The sequence below is a fragment of the Homalodisca vitripennis genome, chromosome 5 (genome assembly GCF_021130785.1).
Source record: "Homalodisca vitripennis isolate AUS2020 chromosome 5, UT_GWSS_2.1, whole genome shotgun sequence".
NCBI classification, from domain to species: domain Eukaryota; kingdom Metazoa; phylum Arthropoda; class Insecta; order Hemiptera; family Cicadellidae; genus Homalodisca; species Homalodisca vitripennis.
In genome coordinates, this window is record NC_060211.1 from 104,389,891 (window position 1) to 104,410,731 (window position 20,841).

Below are 20,841 nucleotides of genomic sequence, written 5' to 3' on the forward strand. Positions count from 1 at the left end.
CACTACATTCATTCTTGATCAATTCCACCCACCACATACAGAAAGGTAACAGCTATAGGAGGGTTATCATTGACGAGGCACTTATGCTGCACGCCGGGGAAATCCTCTTTGCCGCTATCCTTGCAAAAACCCAAGAGATAATGCTCATTGGCGACATCAATCAGATTCCTTACATAAACAGAATAGGAAATTTTGAAGTAAAGTTTCACAAAATTTCTGATATTACAGTTATCACAAAAGAATTGAATATAACCTACAGATGCACAAGAAGTGCCACAGCTATCCTATCTGGACACTATCCTCAAGGAATGATGACAACAAGCGGTATTGAAGGTGAAATGAAACAACAACTATTTGACACTCTTGAAAGTCTTCAGCATACCATTGACAAAAACAAACACACCTGCCTCGTTTTCAAACAATCTGAGAAACGTGAGCTAATTAAACTAGGGTTTAGAACATCAACAATTCACGAATTCCAAGGAAGGCAAGCCGAGGACATAGTCATAGTACGCACATCCACAAAACCTGAAGACATCTACAACTCTACCCCCCACTGCCTTGTGGGTGTAACAAGACACACAAGATCCTTTCTGTATATTTCACCAAACACAGACGATACACTTAGTAACTGGATACGAAAAGCAAACTCTCTCAACTCTCAACAGCTCTTAAATTGCACTGTAGACAAGGAAGCTGAAAACTCACCCCCACCTAAGGAAGATAGAGTTCAAAATAATTTTTTAGCCAAATCCAAATTCCCAAAGAAAAACACAAATTACAGCTGAAGAAAAAACCACTGACGTTCTAGAACTCCCTCTACAAGAAAATTAAAAAAACTCGAAACCCAGAAAAACTAAACCAACCGACAAGGGACTCAAACTCACCCTTGCCCACCAAAACATAAACTGGCTGTCAAAAAAGACTGACCGATTATCACACTTTCTCAGTGACACTCAACCGGATCTTATAATTATCACAGAACATGGCCTCTCACAAGAAAACCTGGAGAACACAAGGCTGGATGGCTACACACTAATAGGTGGCTTCACACGGAAAACTCACATTAAAGGAGGAGTGGCAGGGTATGCAAAAAATGGCATGGAAAAGCATATAAAATTCCTTGGCGCAAGCAACGAAGAATCTGAGCTAATATGCGAAACTGCTCTTTTTGAAGTAAAGCTAAAGAGACCATCCGCGTACTAGGAGTGTATAGGCCCCCAAGAGCCAATCTAGAACAAGCAATTGAAATTTTATCAGATCAACTTGAACATGCTCTTCGCACAAAGAAGCCCACTGTCATCATGGGTGACATAAATATTAACAACCTTGACGAACATGCAAATGACTCTGACAACAATAAGCTTGAACAACTCTTAACCTCCTTTGACCTTACTAGGCTAAACCTACCACCCACTAGAATCACACATGAATCAAAAAGCTCAATAGACTGGATCTGCACAAACGTCGACCCCCAGCTCATTCAAACCTCCATACTATTATCTGGACTCTCAGATCACACGGCTCAAATCGCCACATTTCAGCTACCATCACTAGACAAACCAAAGACAACCATAGAAAGAAAAAGAATAATTAACAAAAACACATTACAGCTCTTTAAAACCAGACTAATGGACCAAAACTGGGATACTGTCTGCCTAACACAAGATACCAATCAAGCCTATGACATTTTTCATAACACAATACAGACAATAATGAACGAAGTCTGCCCTATTAAAACAACCAGAAACAAGGGATATAAACATAGAAAATACTGGGATGACGAATGTACCAGACTAAAAAACCTATATATTGAAGTTCTGGAAAAAGAACTCTGCACAGGCCGACCTGAGGACAAAGCTGAAACTGCAGCAAGGAAAAAAGACTATGACCAAAGGCTTAAAACACTGAAGAAAACACAAACATCTGACTACATTACAAATGCCGACAAGTCCAGAGCTTTATGGCAAGTAATAAACAATGAAAGGAAGGTAAAACCCAACCAGGTGAGCAAATGGAAACTCATTGCAGACGGCAAGACACTACAGAACCCTGCTAAAATAGCAAACTGCCTCAATAGTTACTTTGCAACAGCTGCTGAAAGGATACTCCAGACAAACAACATTAACATAAAATATAGCAGCCAGGAGACACCCCCAATCACTAACTTCAAACTTCAACTCCAGCCTGCAACCCAGACAGATATACAAACAGCCATAGACTCTCTAAAACCTAAAACTTCATCAGGAATTGACGAAATATCAGCCAAACTTGTAAAAACCTGCAAAGAAGAACTCACTATTCCACTAACAGCTGTTATAAACAAGTCTCTTTTACAAGGTGCCTTCCCAGCACAACTAAAAATTTCCAAAGTCTATCCAAAATATAAAAATGGGCCAACCACAGACACAAAAAGTTACAGACCAATATCACTCATCCCCACATTCTCAAAAAGTTTTGAAAAAATTGTTCTCAACAGACTTCTTTCTCATCTAGAACAAAATTCACTTCTAACAAACCAGCAACACGGTTTTCTCAAAGGCAGGTCTACTACTACGGCCTTAGTACAACTCACTGAGTACATAATTGATCAACTAGAAGATGGCTGTGCAGTAACTGGCTTGTTCCTGGATTTCAGTAAGGCTTTCGACTGCCTCAATCACAAACAACTCCTCAAAAAACTAGAAGCCCTGGGCATTGAGGGGATGGCGGGAAAATGGTTCCAGAGCTATCTAACTGACAGACAACAACTAGTTGAAATTCAGCATGTAGAGAACAACACTCTTCATAAAATACATTCTGAAATGACTGCCGTGCAGAGGAGTACCACAGGGATCAGTTCTGGGACCGGTCCTGTTCCTCCTCCTCACAAATGATCTCCCAGACTATCTCCAGGAACACTGCCAAATCACAATGTACGCAGACGACACGGTCCTCACACTAAAAAATAAATCGGTAGAAACTCTAAACAGAAACGCCAACACTACTTTCAATAAGACTAAACAGTACTGCACCCACAACGAACTTGCGCTCAACGAAAAAAAACTGTCCAAATCAATTTCACTACCAAAAATAAAAACACAAACATAACACTTCCTGGGCTAGAAGCACAACAGAATACAAAGTACCTTGGAGTCATTATGGATTCACATCTTACATGGAAGCAGCACATCGACCATCTCTGCAAGAAACTTAGTGCTCTTTCACACGATCCGGCGCACGCAGTGCGGCGTTCGCCGCGCGGCGCTCGCCTGGGAAGCTGAATGTTTTCACACGAGGTCGGTTTCGTCCGGCGCGTGCCGTGCGGCGCTCCCATGTTTTGACTGTTCAGTACATGCTCAACTATTGAAATGTTAACACCGCAGAAGAATAAAGTGCTAGCCATGTACTTACTGTGGAGACGGCGAAGAAGAAGAAATAGGCGGTATTGGATTCACCCATTGCTTCAAAATCGACATACTTCTGGGTCCTTCAAAGTTTTATTCAATTCATTGCGGAACAGTGAGGAAAGATTCTTTTCTTACTTTCGTATGTCAATCAAATCATATGATGAACTTTATGACAAACTGAAAGCTAAGCTGCAAAAACAAGATACAAACATGAGGAATTCCATCCAACCTATGGAAATGCTTGCCGTTACAATAAGGTAAGTTTATAAATGTGTTAGTAATTTGTATTTGTAAATATAGTCGATATGTCATTTAAGGTTAGTTTATACAAAAACATTACAAATATGTACATGGATAACATTTATTGTATAAGAAATATACAAAAGAGTAATACTGCTACATAAGAAATTTTATATTTTTACTTTTATCAAATATTAAAATCATTTGAATCTCCTTCGAAATCCAAGGACAAGACACTTGATGCTGGAGTAGCTGTAGCACGATGCGGGGTTGGTGTCCGTGATGGTGGCGTTGGCTGCTGGTTGCTTGCTTCTTGACTGGTTTGTTGGTTCATTGGATAGTACTGTTCACTGCTGGTTGAGGTATGTGGGTGAATCGGACGAATGTATGGGTTGATGTAGGTCTGGTTTGAAAATTGCGGAGCAAACTGCGGTTGTTGTTGAGGACAATACACGTTTTGAGGCTGACTCCCGGGATATGGGTAGTGGACTTGCTGGTATTGCGAAGTAGGGACCTGGCTGGTTCCTTGACCCTGTCCTTGGGCCTTGACGTTTTTTAAAACCCCGAGAACGCCTAGCTGAAATTCAACAAACTGGTCAGTAGTAAAGGTCTTTAAAGTTGGAACCATACTTCTGAAGAAGCCAAAGTAAGTTTCTTCTTCGTCATACGGCTGTTCTAAGATTTTCATCATCTTCAGTTCGAACTCGTCTTCGTTTCTCTTCCTTTTTCTTGTTACTTTTGGTTTGTTTGGCTGCGCTGGAATACGAGTTCCTGTATTGTCTATTATATCTTCCGTCGGTGATACAGAATTATTGCCTTCGGGTACGTTGATGGATGACTCTGTGTCATGTTGGTGAGCTATTTTCTTCAAAAATTGAAGTTGGTCGTGATATATGTATTTTTTTATTTTACTAGCTCCAGCTCCTGATCTTTTTGAATCCTTATCTTGTCGAATGTGCTTCATCCACCTATCCCTTATATTTCGCCATTTCTTCAGCAAGTTGTCCCCTGAAATAAAACACCGCATTAATTATTTGATTATCTATTGAGCATGGCAGTTGGAAATAAATTGACAGTTTAAGGGGAGACGGTATCTTTTAGGGATAAACAAATATAACAATCTTTTTACGTAATACCATGTTACTTGAAATATAGTTTGTTTTACTTTAGGTTTGTTGGCTGCCCTACTGTTCAGTGTCTATTTTCAGCAACTGGTGACAGCTGTAATATATTTATATTGTATTCGTCCAAAAGAAAAATCAAACGCTGCCTTCATGGGAAAATCCAGACCCAGAACGAAAGTTCAGTATAATTTGGTTTCAATGAAGGAGCAGTAGGAAAGCTAAATGTTTTGGATAGGCTAGGCATTCGACCTGGACAGTTTTATTTTAGGACTAAAGAGAATCGACTCCAAGAGAGATAAAAAAGCAAACGAAGACAAAAAAAGGTTACTGAAAAGGAAAGGAAAAGACATTAAAGATGAAAGTACCTAGTTGGTTTTAAGAGTAAAAAACCTTGTGAAAACTTTAATTGTACAAGTTAGTTTTTTCATATTTAGGTACACATATTTAACAAACTATGATAACTAACTATGAAAACTCGAACAAAGACAGTTATAACATCTGTTGTTCTTTGTTCTAGGTACTTGGTACTTCTGGCAACACGTTTACTGACCTACACTTCTACTACAAACTTGGAATCTCTACAATAAGTAAAATTGTAGAAAACATATGCAGCAGTTTATGGGACGTCTTGCGTTCGGAGTGTTTTCCAGAACTGACGGCAGAGAATCTGAAGGAAATATCAGAAGGATTTTGTAATAAAACACAATTTCCCCATTGCGTTGGGGCTGTGGACGGAAAACACCTCAGAGTTGTCAAGCCTGAGCATAGCGGTTCTTTGTATTTCAATTACAAAGGTTATTTTTCTATTGTGCTAATGGCGGTGTGTGATGCAAATTATCGTTTTACCTTCGTTGACATTGGGGCTTACGGATCAGAAGCAGATCCATCAGTTTTCCATAAATCAAGTCTATGGAAAAAAATTCAGGATCAAGCAATAGAATTTCCTAAATCTGAGCCTCTCCCAGGGAGTGAATTACCTAATATGCCTTATTTCTTCCTAGGAGACGAAGCATTCCCATTAAGTACTAAGCTTATGCGTCCTTTTGGAGGCCACAACTTAACTGTTGAGAAAAGAGTTTTCAACTATAGGTTAAGTAGAGGTAGAAGATTGATTGAATGCACATTTGGCATCATGAGCAATAAGTGGCGGATCTTCCATCGACCTATGAATGTGAACATTGATTTAGCTGTCAAGATAACGAAAGCCTGTGTAATTCTACACAACTTTGTTAGAGTGAGGGATGGAAATAGGTTAGAAGATGCATCTACTGTTGTTGGATGGGAAGATTTGCCAGTACGTACCCATCAAGGAACTAATCAGTCATTGCGAGGTGGGATCAAGTCCATCCAGGTTAGAAATGTTTTGGCTAAGTACTTCATGACAAACGTTGGATCAGTGACATGGCAGTTAAAAAAAATCTAATCACCACCCGTGGACAAAAATGTGAACTGTTTATGATGTTAAGGCTAATAGTTTTATACATATAGTTAAGTAAAAAATAGTATTACAAATTCATAACAACAATGTCAGTGTCCTAAACTTTGCATTGAAATTCGTTTTAGAAATATATTAGTGTTTCATATTTATTCAACTTTTTCCTTCAAATTTGAAATAGCTTTTTAATTTAATTTTTCTCAGGTACTTTTTTGCTAGTTTTCCACAGACCTTTTGACATTTTAACAGTTCTAGTCTTTTTTATTTACCCAGTACTATTCAAATGTAAATAATACGGTTATTTCTGATGAACACATTTATCACATGCTATATGTTTATTAACTATGAAAAACTTCTAAACGGTACTTACCCAACTGTTTCTTTTCAGAAGCGGATTTGTCTTCAAATCCAGGAAATAGCGCATGACAGATTTCTCTCCAAGCTTCCCTGTTCTTGTTTCTGTCTTTATACTCCTCTATCGACTTGTCCCACAGCAGTGATCTTTCTTCCACAAACATAATTAATTTTTCCATGTCAATATCTTCATCAGTCTCGACTGCCACTACCTCTTGTGTTTCACTCATTTTTACTTAAAAAAAAAACAACACACTTGAACAAAAACAATACCGAAGTATACGTACGTCTTCACTCTCCAGTGGCAAACCCAAGACTAGAGGTTGAGCCGTGCGGCGCGCGCCGGACCGTGTGAAACCCCCAATATGATACAATAGCCCTTCGCAGAGTAGTCCGGCGTGGACGCCGCGTGTCCGGCGTGTCCGGCGGGAATTTGTGCGCCGTGCGGCGAGCGCCTGATGTCGTGTGGAAAGACTCATCTACTCCCATAGCCCAACGCCGCATCAGCCTCGCGCCGCACGGCGCGCGCCGGATCGTGTGAAAGAGCACTTAGTTGCGGCATTTATGTCATAAGGCGAATAATGCAAATAAGCGACCAGGAAACTGCAAGAACAGCCTACCATGCCTTATTCGAGTCACACCTCAGATATGGCATGGTGGTATGGGGAGGAACTTCCAACAACAACCTCGAAAGAGTACTGATCCAACAAAAAAGAGCTGTAAGATGTCTTGCAGGCCTTAGATACCGAGAAAGCTGGAGAAATGCCTTCAAAGAGCTAAAGATTCTTACAGTAACTGCACTCTACATCCGTGATGCTATTCTCCATGCCATTTCAACAAGCCAAACCAGACATAGAGACATACATCATCACAACACTCGAAATGCAGCAAGTTTTACTCTGCCACCACATCACCTAAGTCTGTACGAGAAAAAAACCATCCTACAAAGGAGCACTTCTCTACAACCATCTGCCCGAAGATCTCAAAAAAGAACCAGCACAACGCCTCAAGATCCAGCTCACAACATGGCTACAAGACCGACCTTTCTACACTGAAAAAGAATTTTTTGACAACCAGCTCTTCTTTTAACAAACTGACTGTAAAATAAAAAAATGTTTGGCGCATGTACTATTCTCAATGAATACGTAAATAAAGATTATTGGCTATTGGCATATTGTGACAAGCAAATTATACCATAAAATGCGATACTAGTTATTATTATAATAAGCAGCTGAGGAAAACAACCAATCAGAAGCGCTAAAAAGCAGAGAGTAAACTCATATGAATGATTTTTAAACTTCGACATACAACTGCAATCTGTAGGATATTTATCAAACTTTTGAAATCTCTGAATGTTAAACACTCATTTGACAAGTGAAGACGATCGTCCAATCTATCAGACATTAATAGAACTATTTGGAGGGAAAATGATCTTTAGGCCCAGCCGCTGTGTGACGAGTGCAGCTCGTCAGTGATCCGCAATGGGTTAAGTCTAGGTTAGAAGAAGAGCTGGTGGATGAAAAATAAAACGGTTAATAAAACATGTTTTAAGATTAGGTTTTTTTTAATAAAACTAAACAAACTTTTAACAAAATATTTGCTATGTATGAGGTTTCATTAAGGTGGCTGTATATTGAAGTATATGAAGATCTTGCATTAACTGTGTCATCCGCTTAAAATGCCTCTCGGTGTATGGAAGGAGGGTCTCCAAGGTGTGTTTCTCTATATGAAGGGAGCCTTCTGTTATATCATCCATCAGACATGATATCACCATCTGCAATATAACACCACATGTACGTTTATGGTATAGTCATCCATGAGTAATACAATATATACATAAATAGTCTTACAGGCAAATATACTTAATTTAAGTAATACATTAAATTATTTTATTACATTAAAAGTATTATCCAATTAAAAAATACAAATTAAAAATAATTTACAACAAACTTTCGAAATTTGCGAATAAAATAGATTTAATTTTGTGATTCTACAGAACTGTACTGATGCAATAATGTCATGGCAGACCAATGGTAGAGTAGCTGAACTGTATGAACTGTTTAGTAATTAACTAGAATTGTACTTGTCAATGTACCTGAGCAGCGTAACAGTGCTTGCTGACGGAGTTCCACTCTGTGGCCAGTTTCAGCAGCACTTTCTTCTGGTCCTCTCTCAGCTGCCTCACAGTCTCTAACAGTCCATCCCTATCAGACTTGAGCACAGCTGTTATAACAAAACACACAATTCTATATTCTATAAAATATACAATAAAACAAAACACATTTTCAATAACCATTTCAAAATTCAAATCAATAAAGAAAACTTGATATAGTCTACTTATTTTTTTTAGAGTCTGCTCATTTACTCTGGTCCAGAAAACTGGGATTATTGACACAAAATTCAACACATAAAAAAGTTCATTTTGATAGAGCAAATTGGAAGCGAAACTGTCTGTTTATTGTGTTGATTTCATATTAACTGATTTGGTATTTAAAACATAAGTTTACAACCTTATAAAACAATTATTTATGAATTACGTTAACACTTATTCTTTAGTACAATTTTATTTATTATTATACTTTCATTCTGTAATATACAAGGGCCATTCCACAAGTAATCACTATTTGGTAAAAAAAAGATCAGATATCAGATATTTGTATATTATTATATACATTTGAAATTCACTACATACTTCCTTAATTTTTCTGCATAATTTTCATTAAGGTTCAAGCACTTATTATATCTTTTGACTAACTTAGAAATGCTTTCTTCAAAACATTTTTTTTCATCTGTGTCTTTAACCAGACAGTGACAGCAACTTAGAATTCATTGTGGGAGCTGTTTACATTTATATCTTTAATTTTGTTTATGAGGTCTACTGTGTTTTTTTCAGACAGGACAGAGTTTTCATAGCACATTAACACCTACCCATAAACAAAATACCTCACTAGCTTCTATGAACATATAATCAAAGAATATAATGAATATAGGAACATAAAGGAAGAGGAAATCATACAGAATGCCCAAAAAGTAAAAGATCAAATATAATAGAACAACTTACTTACATTAAAACATAAAACCAATATTTAACACTTTTATTATTTTGTGAGGCCTTTCGATATCAAGGATATAAATATAATAAGGATATAATAAAAGTGTTAAATATTGGTTTTATGTTTTAATGTAAGTAATTTATTAGTACCAATATAAGCTCCATCTACAACATAACAGAACAATATGAAAGTTATAAATCCATAAAATCATAACAGTCATTAGTTCTGAATGAACAAAAGAATTTCTGAACAACATAACCCTTTGTCGCAATCCAGTGTGGAGTAGCCAACGCCATTGTTAAAAATTTAACAGGGCAGCCATTGAATTGTGCAAGTCATGTTCACACCATATTTGAATTGATTTTAGATTGTTTTAAACTCCTTTCAAGTTATTAGAATTAATTGTAATATTTATGTGTGTTTTAGATGTGTAATGCAGAATTTTCTGTGAGTATATATGAAATGAGCCATCAGTGTACAGTATATACAGGCATTTGAGTTATATTTTTTTGTTTAATGTTTACCTAAATTTGGCTAAACATAGTTATTTTACATTTTCTGCAGCTAAGGCTGGAACAAGTAATATAAATACAGTAAAATCAACAGACTTAGGACTGTAAAAGTTCAAAAGATAGAGTGAAATAGTGAATAGTACTATGGCAAATTTTAAGTAGACTGCTCAACAAGAATCCCAAAATCTAGGCCTAAACCAACATGATAATTTTTATGAAGTTTAAGTTGCTGTTCTTGAATTAGGAGGTGGGTATCCAATGAATAATGGCCTAAATTCCTAATTATATTTTAGGAAAGGAAAACGTCCTAGCTTGTCCTTATCTATAATAAAATGGGAAGTTACGGGTAATGTGAGTCAAAACTTATAGTTACCTTAGTGACAAGAAAGTATTGTATGTGTTTTTATTAGTAAAATAATAACCTTTAAAAAAGATCAGGAATATTACATAACAAACACACACGCATTATATCTAATTCGGCCAAAATTGATAAATTGAAATTAATTCATGCAGTAGGAGGGTGTAAATGTGTTTGGATAAGTAACACTTGACAAGTTATACAAGGTTGAAGAAATAAAAATTGCCTGAGTTTTCTAAAGATAGCAAAGTTCCCTGGTTTTACTGAGCGTAGCAAATTAAGTTGTGCAGGAAAAGGTAAATGAGTTAAAATAAGCAACAAATCAAATGAATTGAATTTTTCAAGGAGTCTCTTGGTTAACTTTTCCCTAAACAATTTGTTAATATTCATTGAAAAGTCCATTATGATTTAGATGAAACATCACCAGTTAGTGGCTCAAAACAGCTGATTCTACTGACTTTGAACAATGTTGAGGACTGTAGCAGGACGCTCCAGTGTGAGGGCCAACTGGAGAGCAGGCAGTAGATCCTGGTTCTGCAGCCGGTTGGCCAACTCCTGGTCCTGCAGGGCTCTTTGTTGTCGTTCCTGCTGTTGCTTCACAAAGCTTTCCTCTGTTACATCACGCCACACCACTAGCTGCGAATCAGCACCTCCTGTCACCAGTCGATCCTCGTCCCCTGACACTGGTCAACAAATATATTGTTAGAACAAGCCAACAAGTTGTACAGAATGATATGTTTTATTTAACTTACTCTATGAACAATGTGTAAGTTACTACTCTCTCTGGGTACTCCAACCATTCCTGGTTTCTGAAACATCTGAGCTCTCTGGTATCTGAGTTATCCTGGCATTTAGTTATTCTAAATTTCTAATTTTCTCAGACGTCAAGAGCCCCAAGCTCATTCTAGACCCTGCATTATTGAACCCTACATCACTTGTCATATACCGAGTAGTTGAAAAGTAACTAACTATATATTACAAAACTGTTATAAATTATTTAATAATGATCCTGATTTATTATCAAACCAAGTACATGTGTTCCGTTACATAAGAAAACGTAGGAATAAGTTAAATCTTAACATAGGCACCGCTGGGGATATAATTTACACCTTTCTGAAGGAATTCAATTGGGAATTTGGTGATAACCTCTTGAATTATGCTTTTCAATTCCTCCAATGGACCTGTATACCTCCTCTTTGGCAAAACCCCACAAAAAAAAAAAAAAAAAAAAAAAAAAAAAAACGGAGTAAGATCTTCGTGCCAACTAAGCATTAATTCCCCATATTCCATCCTTTAGTCACAGTCTTCAAATTTCAACTCTTGTACATAATGGGGTTTCCATGGGCAAACATTTAATTCCTTATGCAACACCATACTGGTATGCCTGTTGATTTTTTTGGATTACGAGTTTAAATTTCCCGAACTGTTACCATATTTCCTCTGATCTTAATGTGTATGGGTGGCCACTTCTTATGTCTTTCACAGAGCCTGTGGTCATGTCAGCTTTGCATAACAGTTCTTAATTGTCTCTGGACATATTGAAGCATTTACTCCATTCTCTCTTTTGCCACTATCTTGGCACTAAAATATTCGATTCCACACTTCATAATATTTTAATCTACATTAAAAAATAAAATAATTCCAGGTGAAAGAATTACAAGTCTTTTAAACCTATAGGGTTTTGTATAAAAGTTTAACTGTATTGTAAGATAATTTCCTACTCTATTCAAAGTATTACAAGAATGGATAATTATTTCTGGGTTTTCCATTCAATTTTTATGATTATTACTCAATATTTATTACAGTATTGTATTTATAAACAGCTAAAGTTGTCAATAGTCTAAAAGATGTCTCTAAATCATATATTTACAAACTTAGCACTAGTTTTATATTTTGAGGATTTCATCCAGATTGGATTTTTTGTTGAGCCATAAATATACAACACGTGTGTTATGAGTGGGTAAATATGAAAAAAATTTATAATCTTTAGAGTATCAATGTTACAAATAAAAGACATTTTTTGTCAAATCGTATATTCCTGAATGTAATTTTGATATAGTTTTTCAACGTGTTAATTCTCAAACATAAACTCTCCTGTTATACTAAAAATGACCAAAAATAAAGAGTGATTTAATACATACCAACAAGTGCCCATATCTTAGCATCATGGTGTTCAAACGTCTTGAGACACTCGCTGGTCTTGATGCTCCACAGTTTGAGCAGACCGTCTGCTCCGACTGACAGCAATTGCAAGCCTTGAGTGATAAAACGGCCGACCATCACCGATGAACTGTGACCCTCCAGTGTCTGTCAACATTTATTTACTTTAAACTAAAATGTTGCCTGAGTACAAAAAAAACTTCAAACAAAATGGCTGAAGGACTACAGTCTCTAGTGAAGTGTCTCCTACGAAAGTGTGTTTTAGTGGAAATACCCTGACAAACTATTATGACTTTGCACATCAAACTTAACTTGGAACAGTTGTAAGTAATTAACATAATATTTTTAACAAAAAACTACAACTTTATGGAAGAGTTACACAAATAACTGGCCAGTAATCACATAAAGAATAACTATTTATTTTGTGTAAAACTATTTGTAAGCGATTTTACTCATTTTACCCCATCAAGTTTGTTTACACCTAAAACTTAATTTTAATTTTAAACTCATTAACATTACCAAAAAGTTATACAATATTCAGAGACACATCAGTACCTCAGCAAGTGACGTCACAACTTGTATGAGTTGACTCATGATCAAATCTGACGCAACTGAGTGACACCAAGACAACTCACAAGCTAACAGTTAAGCACTACAGACACCCAGCAATCTATTGCATGCAAACAGCACTTGACTGCCAAGACTGCCAACTAATGAAACATACCTCTATACATTTAACACAGACAATTCCGACTAAATTTTTCAAAACACTAAATAAGTTTAGTCGTAATATTTGTATGTAAATTATTTTTAGTAAACAAATTTTAAACCTTAACTCAAAACAAATAAAGATGTCTAAATTCCCTTGTGGGATATATAGTATAGGTGTTAAATACCAAGGAATATTCTTTTTTTTTTTGATTGATTGATTGATTGATTTATTTATTTCCAAAATTTATGTACAGAATTAAATATAATGCATAACAAAAATCTTATAGGAAATTATCCCCACATGGGCATCAGCCTGTGTGTGGGGAAACGAGTTCCTCAGTCTGCACTACCAATAACACACAAAAAACTTAAATTAAAATAAGAAAATGAAATTGTCAATTAATAAAAACATTTTCATTAACAAATGAGAAATGAAGATTTAAACTCTAAAATAAACTATACAAGGCCAGAGCATGGAATACATGAGCAAATTTCAGTTAATAAATAATCTAAAATTTGAAAGGAATATACTTATTTAGAAAATATAATTTGAAGACTTAAAAATGTAATTTATAAAAACTTGTAACTTACATAAAAAAGAGCAATCAGAAAGACTTAATTAAAAATTAGCCGATATAAGTAGAGAGAGACTTGGACCACACACACACACACTAAACACACACACACACACACACACACACACACCAATCACGCACACGCACACATGCACGCACTACACGTACTCGTTGGTCTGCAGTCAAACCGATTGTACAGAACTAACCAAACACTCAGACTAACATTGATTGTAATACAAAAATATAACAGAAATTTAATACATAAAAAAAAAGCATATCTAGGTGTAGATTGAGGAAAAATACTGACGAAATCCATCTCGCCCAGCATCTACTAACCATTTATTGACTACTTTTTTGTACGTACTAATAGTGCAAGGTCTTGGGTTTTTTATAAAGTATGGTAATTTTGAGAAAATTATATGAGCAATATAGTGAGATGATGTTTGAATTAAAGGCTTTTAACGAGTCTAGGAACAAAAATTCTGTTATGAAAGTGAAGAACGCGTAAAATGGCTGTGGTTACTGTGAATGAAAATTGAATCTCGATGTTGAAAAAATGTACAAAATTAATGTTCGGATATATAATTGCGAGACGTTAAAAACTTTAAATTCTTCAAACAATAAATTGGTTGGATAAGTACGATTTCGCTTCAGAGCTACTTTTATAATAGTTTTTTGAACGACTTCTAAGGGAGCAAGGTTATTTTGGAAACAGCCACCCCATGCTAAATTACCATACTGAAGAATTGATTGCACATAAGCATAGTATACAGTTTTTAAAAGATCTAATTGTAAAGTATATTACGCAGATTACAGAATATAAAGATAAATTTACGAAGTTTATTCCGCATGTAAGCTACGTGATTACACCACTTCAAACGATTGTCAAAAACTACACCAAGTATTTATACTCACTCACCCTATCAATACATTCACACACAACAAAACGCATCCATCCTGGCCACCACAAGTATGCAACCGTAGCTTAAAAACAAAAAGGATCGCCGTCAGCTCGTATAGAGATTGGCATACATTTGGTTTTGGCTATATTAACTGTGAGCCGACATTGATCAAACCAGCGCTTGACAGTGAGTAGACCGCGCTCAGCCACATCCCTCACTTCCTCCCAGCTTTCACCCTCAAATAACAAAGCGGTATCGTCCGCATAAAGAAATATCTGTCCTTTAAACAAAGTCAATCTTCCTAGATTGTTAATAAAAATTAAGAAAAGCAAGGGTCCAAGAGTACTGCCTTGCAAAACCCCATACTCAATTTTTTTGAGGAACGCTTGTATGGCCCAAAACGGAAACAACTTGATACCGATCGGACAAATAACTTTTGAACCATCTCCAAGAGTTTCCCTTGTATTCCAATATATTTTAATTTTTGTAGTAATAGTTGTCTATCAACTGTATCAAAAGCTTTAGCTAAATCTATAAAAATCAATAATGGTTTTTTATTACGGCTAATCGTGTCATGAAACACTTTTAGTTAGCAAATATAAATCGTCATTCAAATTCTTATCTTTTCTGAAACCCGAATTGATTTTGTACAAGAATATTATTGATGTTTAAATATTTTTTCGAGTTGAATTCTGACACATTTTTCCAATAATTTAGATAAAACACTAGTTAAAGTTATTGGTCTGAAGCTAACACATCGATTTTTTGGGCCTCCCTTATAGATTGGGATTACTTTACCCATTTTAAAAGATGCTGGGAAAATTCCCTGTGATATACTATTGTTTATAATATGTAGAAGTGGAAGCTTTAAGGAAATTAAAAAAAACATTTTGATAAGAGTAGCCGGGATTCCATCTTCTCCCGGAGCAGACCCGCCTCTAAGGTTTTGTACAACACGAGCAAGGACATCCTCGGATATCGGCTCCAGCTGGAAGTAGAATTCGCCCCGTAATCCTCGTCATTCATAACGACTTCAGTCACGGGAGGCACAGCACTGGCTAAAGTTGGCACCCACCCTAACATAGTATTCATTTAATGTGTTAGCTACATTATTTATATCATTTGTCTCAATATTAAGTTTGCCGTCCAGAAAACTGTTCAATAGGAAAGGAATCTTTTTTTTTATTCATGTCCATAATTTCAGCAATATTTTTCCACAAGAGCTTATTATTATTTTTTGATTCATTAAATTTTATTTCTAAAATACATTTCTTTAGCCAATTTAATAGTCTTATTTAAGAGATTTCTATATTGCTTGAAACGAGTTTTTAACATTGTATTAAAGGGCTGGCCTTTGAGCTGCTTACTCATTTTATCTCTAACTCGAATTGATTTAATTAGTCCAACGGTAACCCACGGCTTTAGCTTGACGTGCTTAGAAGAGAAATTGGGTTCTTATTAATTGAGGATTGTAATAGAATATCTTGCAAGTATTCAACAAACTTAGATGCAGACAGATTAACATCCTCGATCTCTAAAATCGGTGTCCAATTTCTTTCAGAGACAAGACGGCCCAACAATATCAAAGTCAATATATGTGTTTTTAACTAAAGATGATTGTTTTCTTTTACTTTTAATTAAAACTCTGTTGACTTGGCGAGACAGTAAAATAGTGATCCGTAATTTCCACTTTGATGACCGCCGACTTAACACCGTCCGTAGTTTTTAATATCCGTAAATATATGATCAATACAACTTTTGGAAAATCCAGTAACTCTGGTTGGCACATTAATGCAACTAATGAAACCAGCTCCATACATTACATCAAGATATCGTTGTGACAGTGGATCGTTGGTTTCAGGTAAAATACAACAATTTATATCACCAATCAGCCAGTGAACCCGATCCCTGTGCCTGGTTTCAAGATATACCTCGAGATCACTAATGAAAGAGTCAAGGTCACCGGACCGGACTCCGGTAAATGGCGAGCAACGACATCCGCTCCCTGCCAAACGTTATATCTAGTTTCAAACATGTGGCCCCGCTCAGATTCACTTCCGCATGACATACTGAAAAACATTTATTAACGAAAACAATCACGCCATCATTCTGATTCATACTTTCCTTAATTTTACGAATCTATCATTACCCATCCATACTCACATTTACACTGCACTCATCCATCCAAGTCTCTGTTAAAATAATTATGTCAAATTTAAACTTATAGTTGTTCAAAAATGATAATTAGCTCATCAAAATTCTTTTTACAGCTACGAATATTCAAGCTAAGGATTGTCACTCGATTTTTATTTACGTCTTCATTTTCTGAGAAAAAATCAATAACTATCAACATAATCATAAACACATGCATTCACAGCTCTAGAATTGACAATTTCATCCATAATCTCGCCCATTGCGCAAACTGTTCATTGTACACCATGGTCAGCCCACAAAAATGTGGAACGCTTCACGATTTTGCGTGTCATCCTTGCGCAGGGGCCATGCTAATCTTCTCTGTATCGTTCCAATTTTAGTATATGTACTGCCGAAGCAAGTACAATTCTGCACTGGTATTTGTAAATTATGGTATCACTTCAAATGGCCACTCTTAATTGGCCAGACAAACAGTTAAAAAAAACTTACAAAAGTAGAAACAGAGAAGAGGGGATGTTCTAAAATGTAAACCTACTGTGATTTGAGGTTTAAAGGAGGTAGAACTCATTAACCATTTAATGGTCTTAGTATTTTGCAAAAAATGTTCTGTTTTGGTCATGTTTATATATGTTACAATACAATGAGTCTGGACACACCATCTCTAATAAAAATGTATGATTATTGAAATGAGTTACTAACACAATACACTTAAATGCTTTGAAAACATTATATATTAACACAAATCAAGAATGAAGACGGATTTATTCAAAATTCAATTCTACTCTCATCTCAATTTATAAAAAAATTACAATGTAATTCTGTTTAAATATTTTATACCAGCTAATTATATTTCCAAATCCTTTATCATATGTTGTTTGAATATCTATTATTTAGAAAAATGTAAATATTTATTCATTTGTGAAGTGCCTGATGATGGAATAATTTATTCCAAAAGGCCTAGCAATAAAAAAATAAATATTGAAAAATTTGTATTTATTTACCAGTGATAGTAAATTAAACTTTTTTCCAATGCTCAAAGATTCTTCCTTCAAATGATTTATATAATAAAGAGTAATGTTTCAAGAACCAAAGCATTAGAGGTGCCATACCTGAATTGGTCTTTTTTAAAAGTAATAGAGACAAAATTATTAATTCTAATTGTGAAATAAACATTGAAACACCGAAAGTATAATAATTTATTATATACAGAATACACTACAATTGGTTAGTGATCTATACAACAAAGAACTAAGTATGAAATGGCTAATTTATCTTTGATTACCCTTGTCGAGCAGGTTTTAGTATTTCACATATAAATATATCAATTTACCTTGATACAGCTAAGGTCAGATAGAGCCCACAGTTTTAGTGTACAATCAGAAGAAGCGGTCAGCAAAACTTGGTCTGCGGGTGAGAAGCAAACATTCCAGACTCCTCGCCTGTGACCTCTCAGTACTCCTACAAGTGATAGATCCTCAGTGTTCCACACCTGCACGATATCACACACACTGTATCTTCATAATAATCAACAGGAGATGTGTTGTGGTCTTTAATTAGAAAGAAGGATGAGAACAATTTACATTTCTTTCTTTCTTATTTTCACATTTTCTTATTTTTCACACAATGACTTGTTACAAATGTTGTGGTTCATCACTAATACTAATAAGAGTACAAAATATACAATAAATAATACTGTTTTACAGATGGATAGTTAAAAGAAAGAAACATAATTTGAATTAAATTTAACATAAAAATAAGTTACGCTAAATATGATTACAAAAATGGAATAGACCAACATTGAACCATACAGATAAAATAAAAAGAAAGGCCTGGGTGCAAAGCCAAGATGTCATGGCACGATTAAAAGATGACAATAAGTTGGTCGCCGTAATTTCCACTGGCAACCTATTGAAGAAACTTAATTCAGCATACAATGGACTTCTCTCAAAAGTTATTTTTCAGTGTATAGGAAAACTCAGCATTAATCCCTTTCTAGTATTAAACCCGTAAAATAACCAGTTTTATTCAATATTTAAGTAATTTTGAATGTCAATATTACGTCCTGAATGTAAAAAGAAAATACGGCAAGAATATTGTTTTGCTGAAAGATGGTCTCGCAAGGATGGCATTAAAGGTTTAATTGTTAATTATCTTATATGCTACTTACTTTTGCTGTCTTATCAAGAGATCCTGTAGCTATCAATTTATCATTGGGAGAAACACAAACGGAATTGATGTCTTTTTCATGTGCTATCGTTGTCAAATGGACATTTAAGCTCTCTGACTTGTCTGAAACAAACAATATTTATGAACAAAATTCAGTAAAATATATGTATCAACTATAGAACAACTCCTCAGGAAATTTAAGTTTATAATATTTTTAATCTACCTACTCTAAAACATTTGTACGAATTAAAACTTAGCCAATAAATTAATAAATAGACAAAGATGAAATCTACTTGAAGACGAAATGTTTGACAAGTCTCCCCGTGATAAATTACCTGGTGATAACTTGGTGGGAAGATTCCACAGTTTGATTGTTGTATCAAGGGCTGCTGAGACGACGAAGTTACACTTAACAGTGGGGAGAGCGACAGTGGTGACAGAGGTGGTGTGTCTCATAGCCAGGGCTACACATGTCACAGAGTCACCTGTCATCAACCATACTCGTACGCTCTTGTCCTAGATAAACACATACATACTCATTCAAATTCAAATTTGATACCTGGTTTAAGTATGGCCATTAGAGAGATTTTTTATTTTTATTTAGTGTAACTAATTTTCCTTACACAAGTTATTTTATGCTTGACATTAAATTTCGTTGAATTTGAGAGTGATATCAGATTGTCGTCTAATGAAATAAATTGCTATTAAATTATTTTTCAACCTTACTGAGATCCAAACACCTGGACACTGCATGATAATTGAATATTTATTTATTCTTTCTCAGTAAGATATCTCCAATCAGCTCTGAAATTCAGTCTCTAATTAATCATTACATACAATGACTGTCCACAAAGTAACCAACGTTTTGACATGGCACAGCAACGGGCTGGACATTGCCGCCACCTTGGCGTCAGAGTGTTTCTACACTTAGTACGAAACCAGCTGTAGATTGTGCATTATACCCATCGTACTTTGTATACAGTAAAGTGTTAAAAAGAGCGCTACAATTGAATCACCAGTTAAGAAGTGCAATCTGTGATAAGGTTTTTGTTGGTGTAAAATCAAAAACCAAATGAAACTTATCACCAGATTAGTGATGTACACGGTCAAGGAATAATGAGTGAAAGCTTAGTGAGGCAGTGGTAAAAATGCCTCGTGTCTAACGAAGATAACCTTGCTATCCAAAGGCCTCACAAAAATAAGTTTGATATATTGGTTTATGTGTTTGAATGTAAATAAGCCTATGGGTTTACCTTAAAAATGAAAATAATAAATATTAGTACTTTCACTTCGTTATTTTTTTATTTCAAAACCCATGTTACTTTCTGGACAGCCCTTGTATATGTACTAATATTATTAGTAGTAAAAAATACATTCTGGTTTGGTTTCCTTCAAATGTAATTAATATCTACAAAATAAAGCTCCACTATACAAAGTAATCTACATAATTTAAAACAATTATATTTTTTAGAATGATGTTTCCAACAAGTTACCTTGGAGCCCGACACCAAGACGGAGTGGTTGGCAGAACTTGTGGCCAATGTCACCACAATATCTGAGTGACCCTGGAGTAGCTGACAGCTCATATCCACTGCCTTGTATACCTTGATGTCACAGCTGTTCGTGGCTACAGCCATATGTGACTCTTTCGGCCCCATGAAAGCAATGTCGAGTATTTCATCACTGAACCCGACCAGCTAAAACAGGA

At 35.5% G+C, this 20,841-nt stretch overlaps 2 protein-coding genes and 1 non-coding gene across 3 annotated transcripts in view; all 3 read right to left on the reverse strand.

Annotated features, from left to right (window-relative positions):
• Positions 1-3,675: 3,675 nt before the first annotated feature.
• On the reverse strand, positions 3,676-6,934 carry LOC124362627. Its single transcript, XM_046817290.1, has 2 exons — positions 6,559-6,934; positions 3,676-4,637 (listed from the first exon to the last, which is right to left on the reverse strand). Exons 1-2 carry the CDS (start codon positions 6,770-6,772, stop codon positions 3,817-3,819), a joined length of 1,035 nt encoding a protein of 344 aa, XP_046673246.1. The 5' UTR covers positions 6,773-6,934; the 3' UTR covers positions 3,676-3,816.
• A 1,153-nt stretch (positions 6,935-8,087) lies between these two features.
• The window catches only part of LOC124362629 (transducin beta-like protein 3), a 31,478-nt gene continuing 18,724 nt past the window's right edge, over positions 8,088-20,841 (reverse strand). Inside the window, exons 8-15 of the mRNA XM_046817293.1 lie at positions 20,627-20,830; positions 19,469-19,649; positions 19,135-19,256; positions 18,298-18,456; positions 12,607-12,772; positions 10,924-11,148; positions 8,638-8,765; positions 8,088-8,316 (exon numbers count right to left, since the gene is read on the reverse strand). Of these exons, the coding sequence (XP_046673249.1) occupies positions 8,143-8,316; positions 8,638-8,765; positions 10,924-11,148; positions 12,607-12,772; positions 18,298-18,456; positions 19,135-19,256; positions 19,469-19,649; positions 20,627-20,830 (1,359 nt within the window). The 3' untranslated portion in view covers positions 8,088-8,142. The remainder of the gene's footprint in view (positions 8,317-8,637; positions 8,766-10,923; positions 11,149-12,606; positions 12,773-18,297; positions 18,457-19,134; positions 19,257-19,468; positions 19,650-20,626; positions 20,831-20,841) is intronic.
• LOC124363983 lies at positions 17,265-17,371 on the reverse strand. The gene has a single exon (XR_006922573.1). It is a non-coding gene; the product is annotated as a U6 spliceosomal RNA (small nuclear RNA).

Coding starts and splice junctions, on each gene's coding strand:
- LOC124362627 (XM_046817290.1), bottom strand. CDS start 6,772: ATGAGTGAAACACAAGAGGTAGTGGCAGTCGAGACTGATGAAGATATT. Junction 4,638..6,558: donor TTCTGAAAAGAAACAGTTGG/GTAAGTACCGTT, acceptor GTTTTATTTCAG/GGGACAACTTGCTGAAGAAA.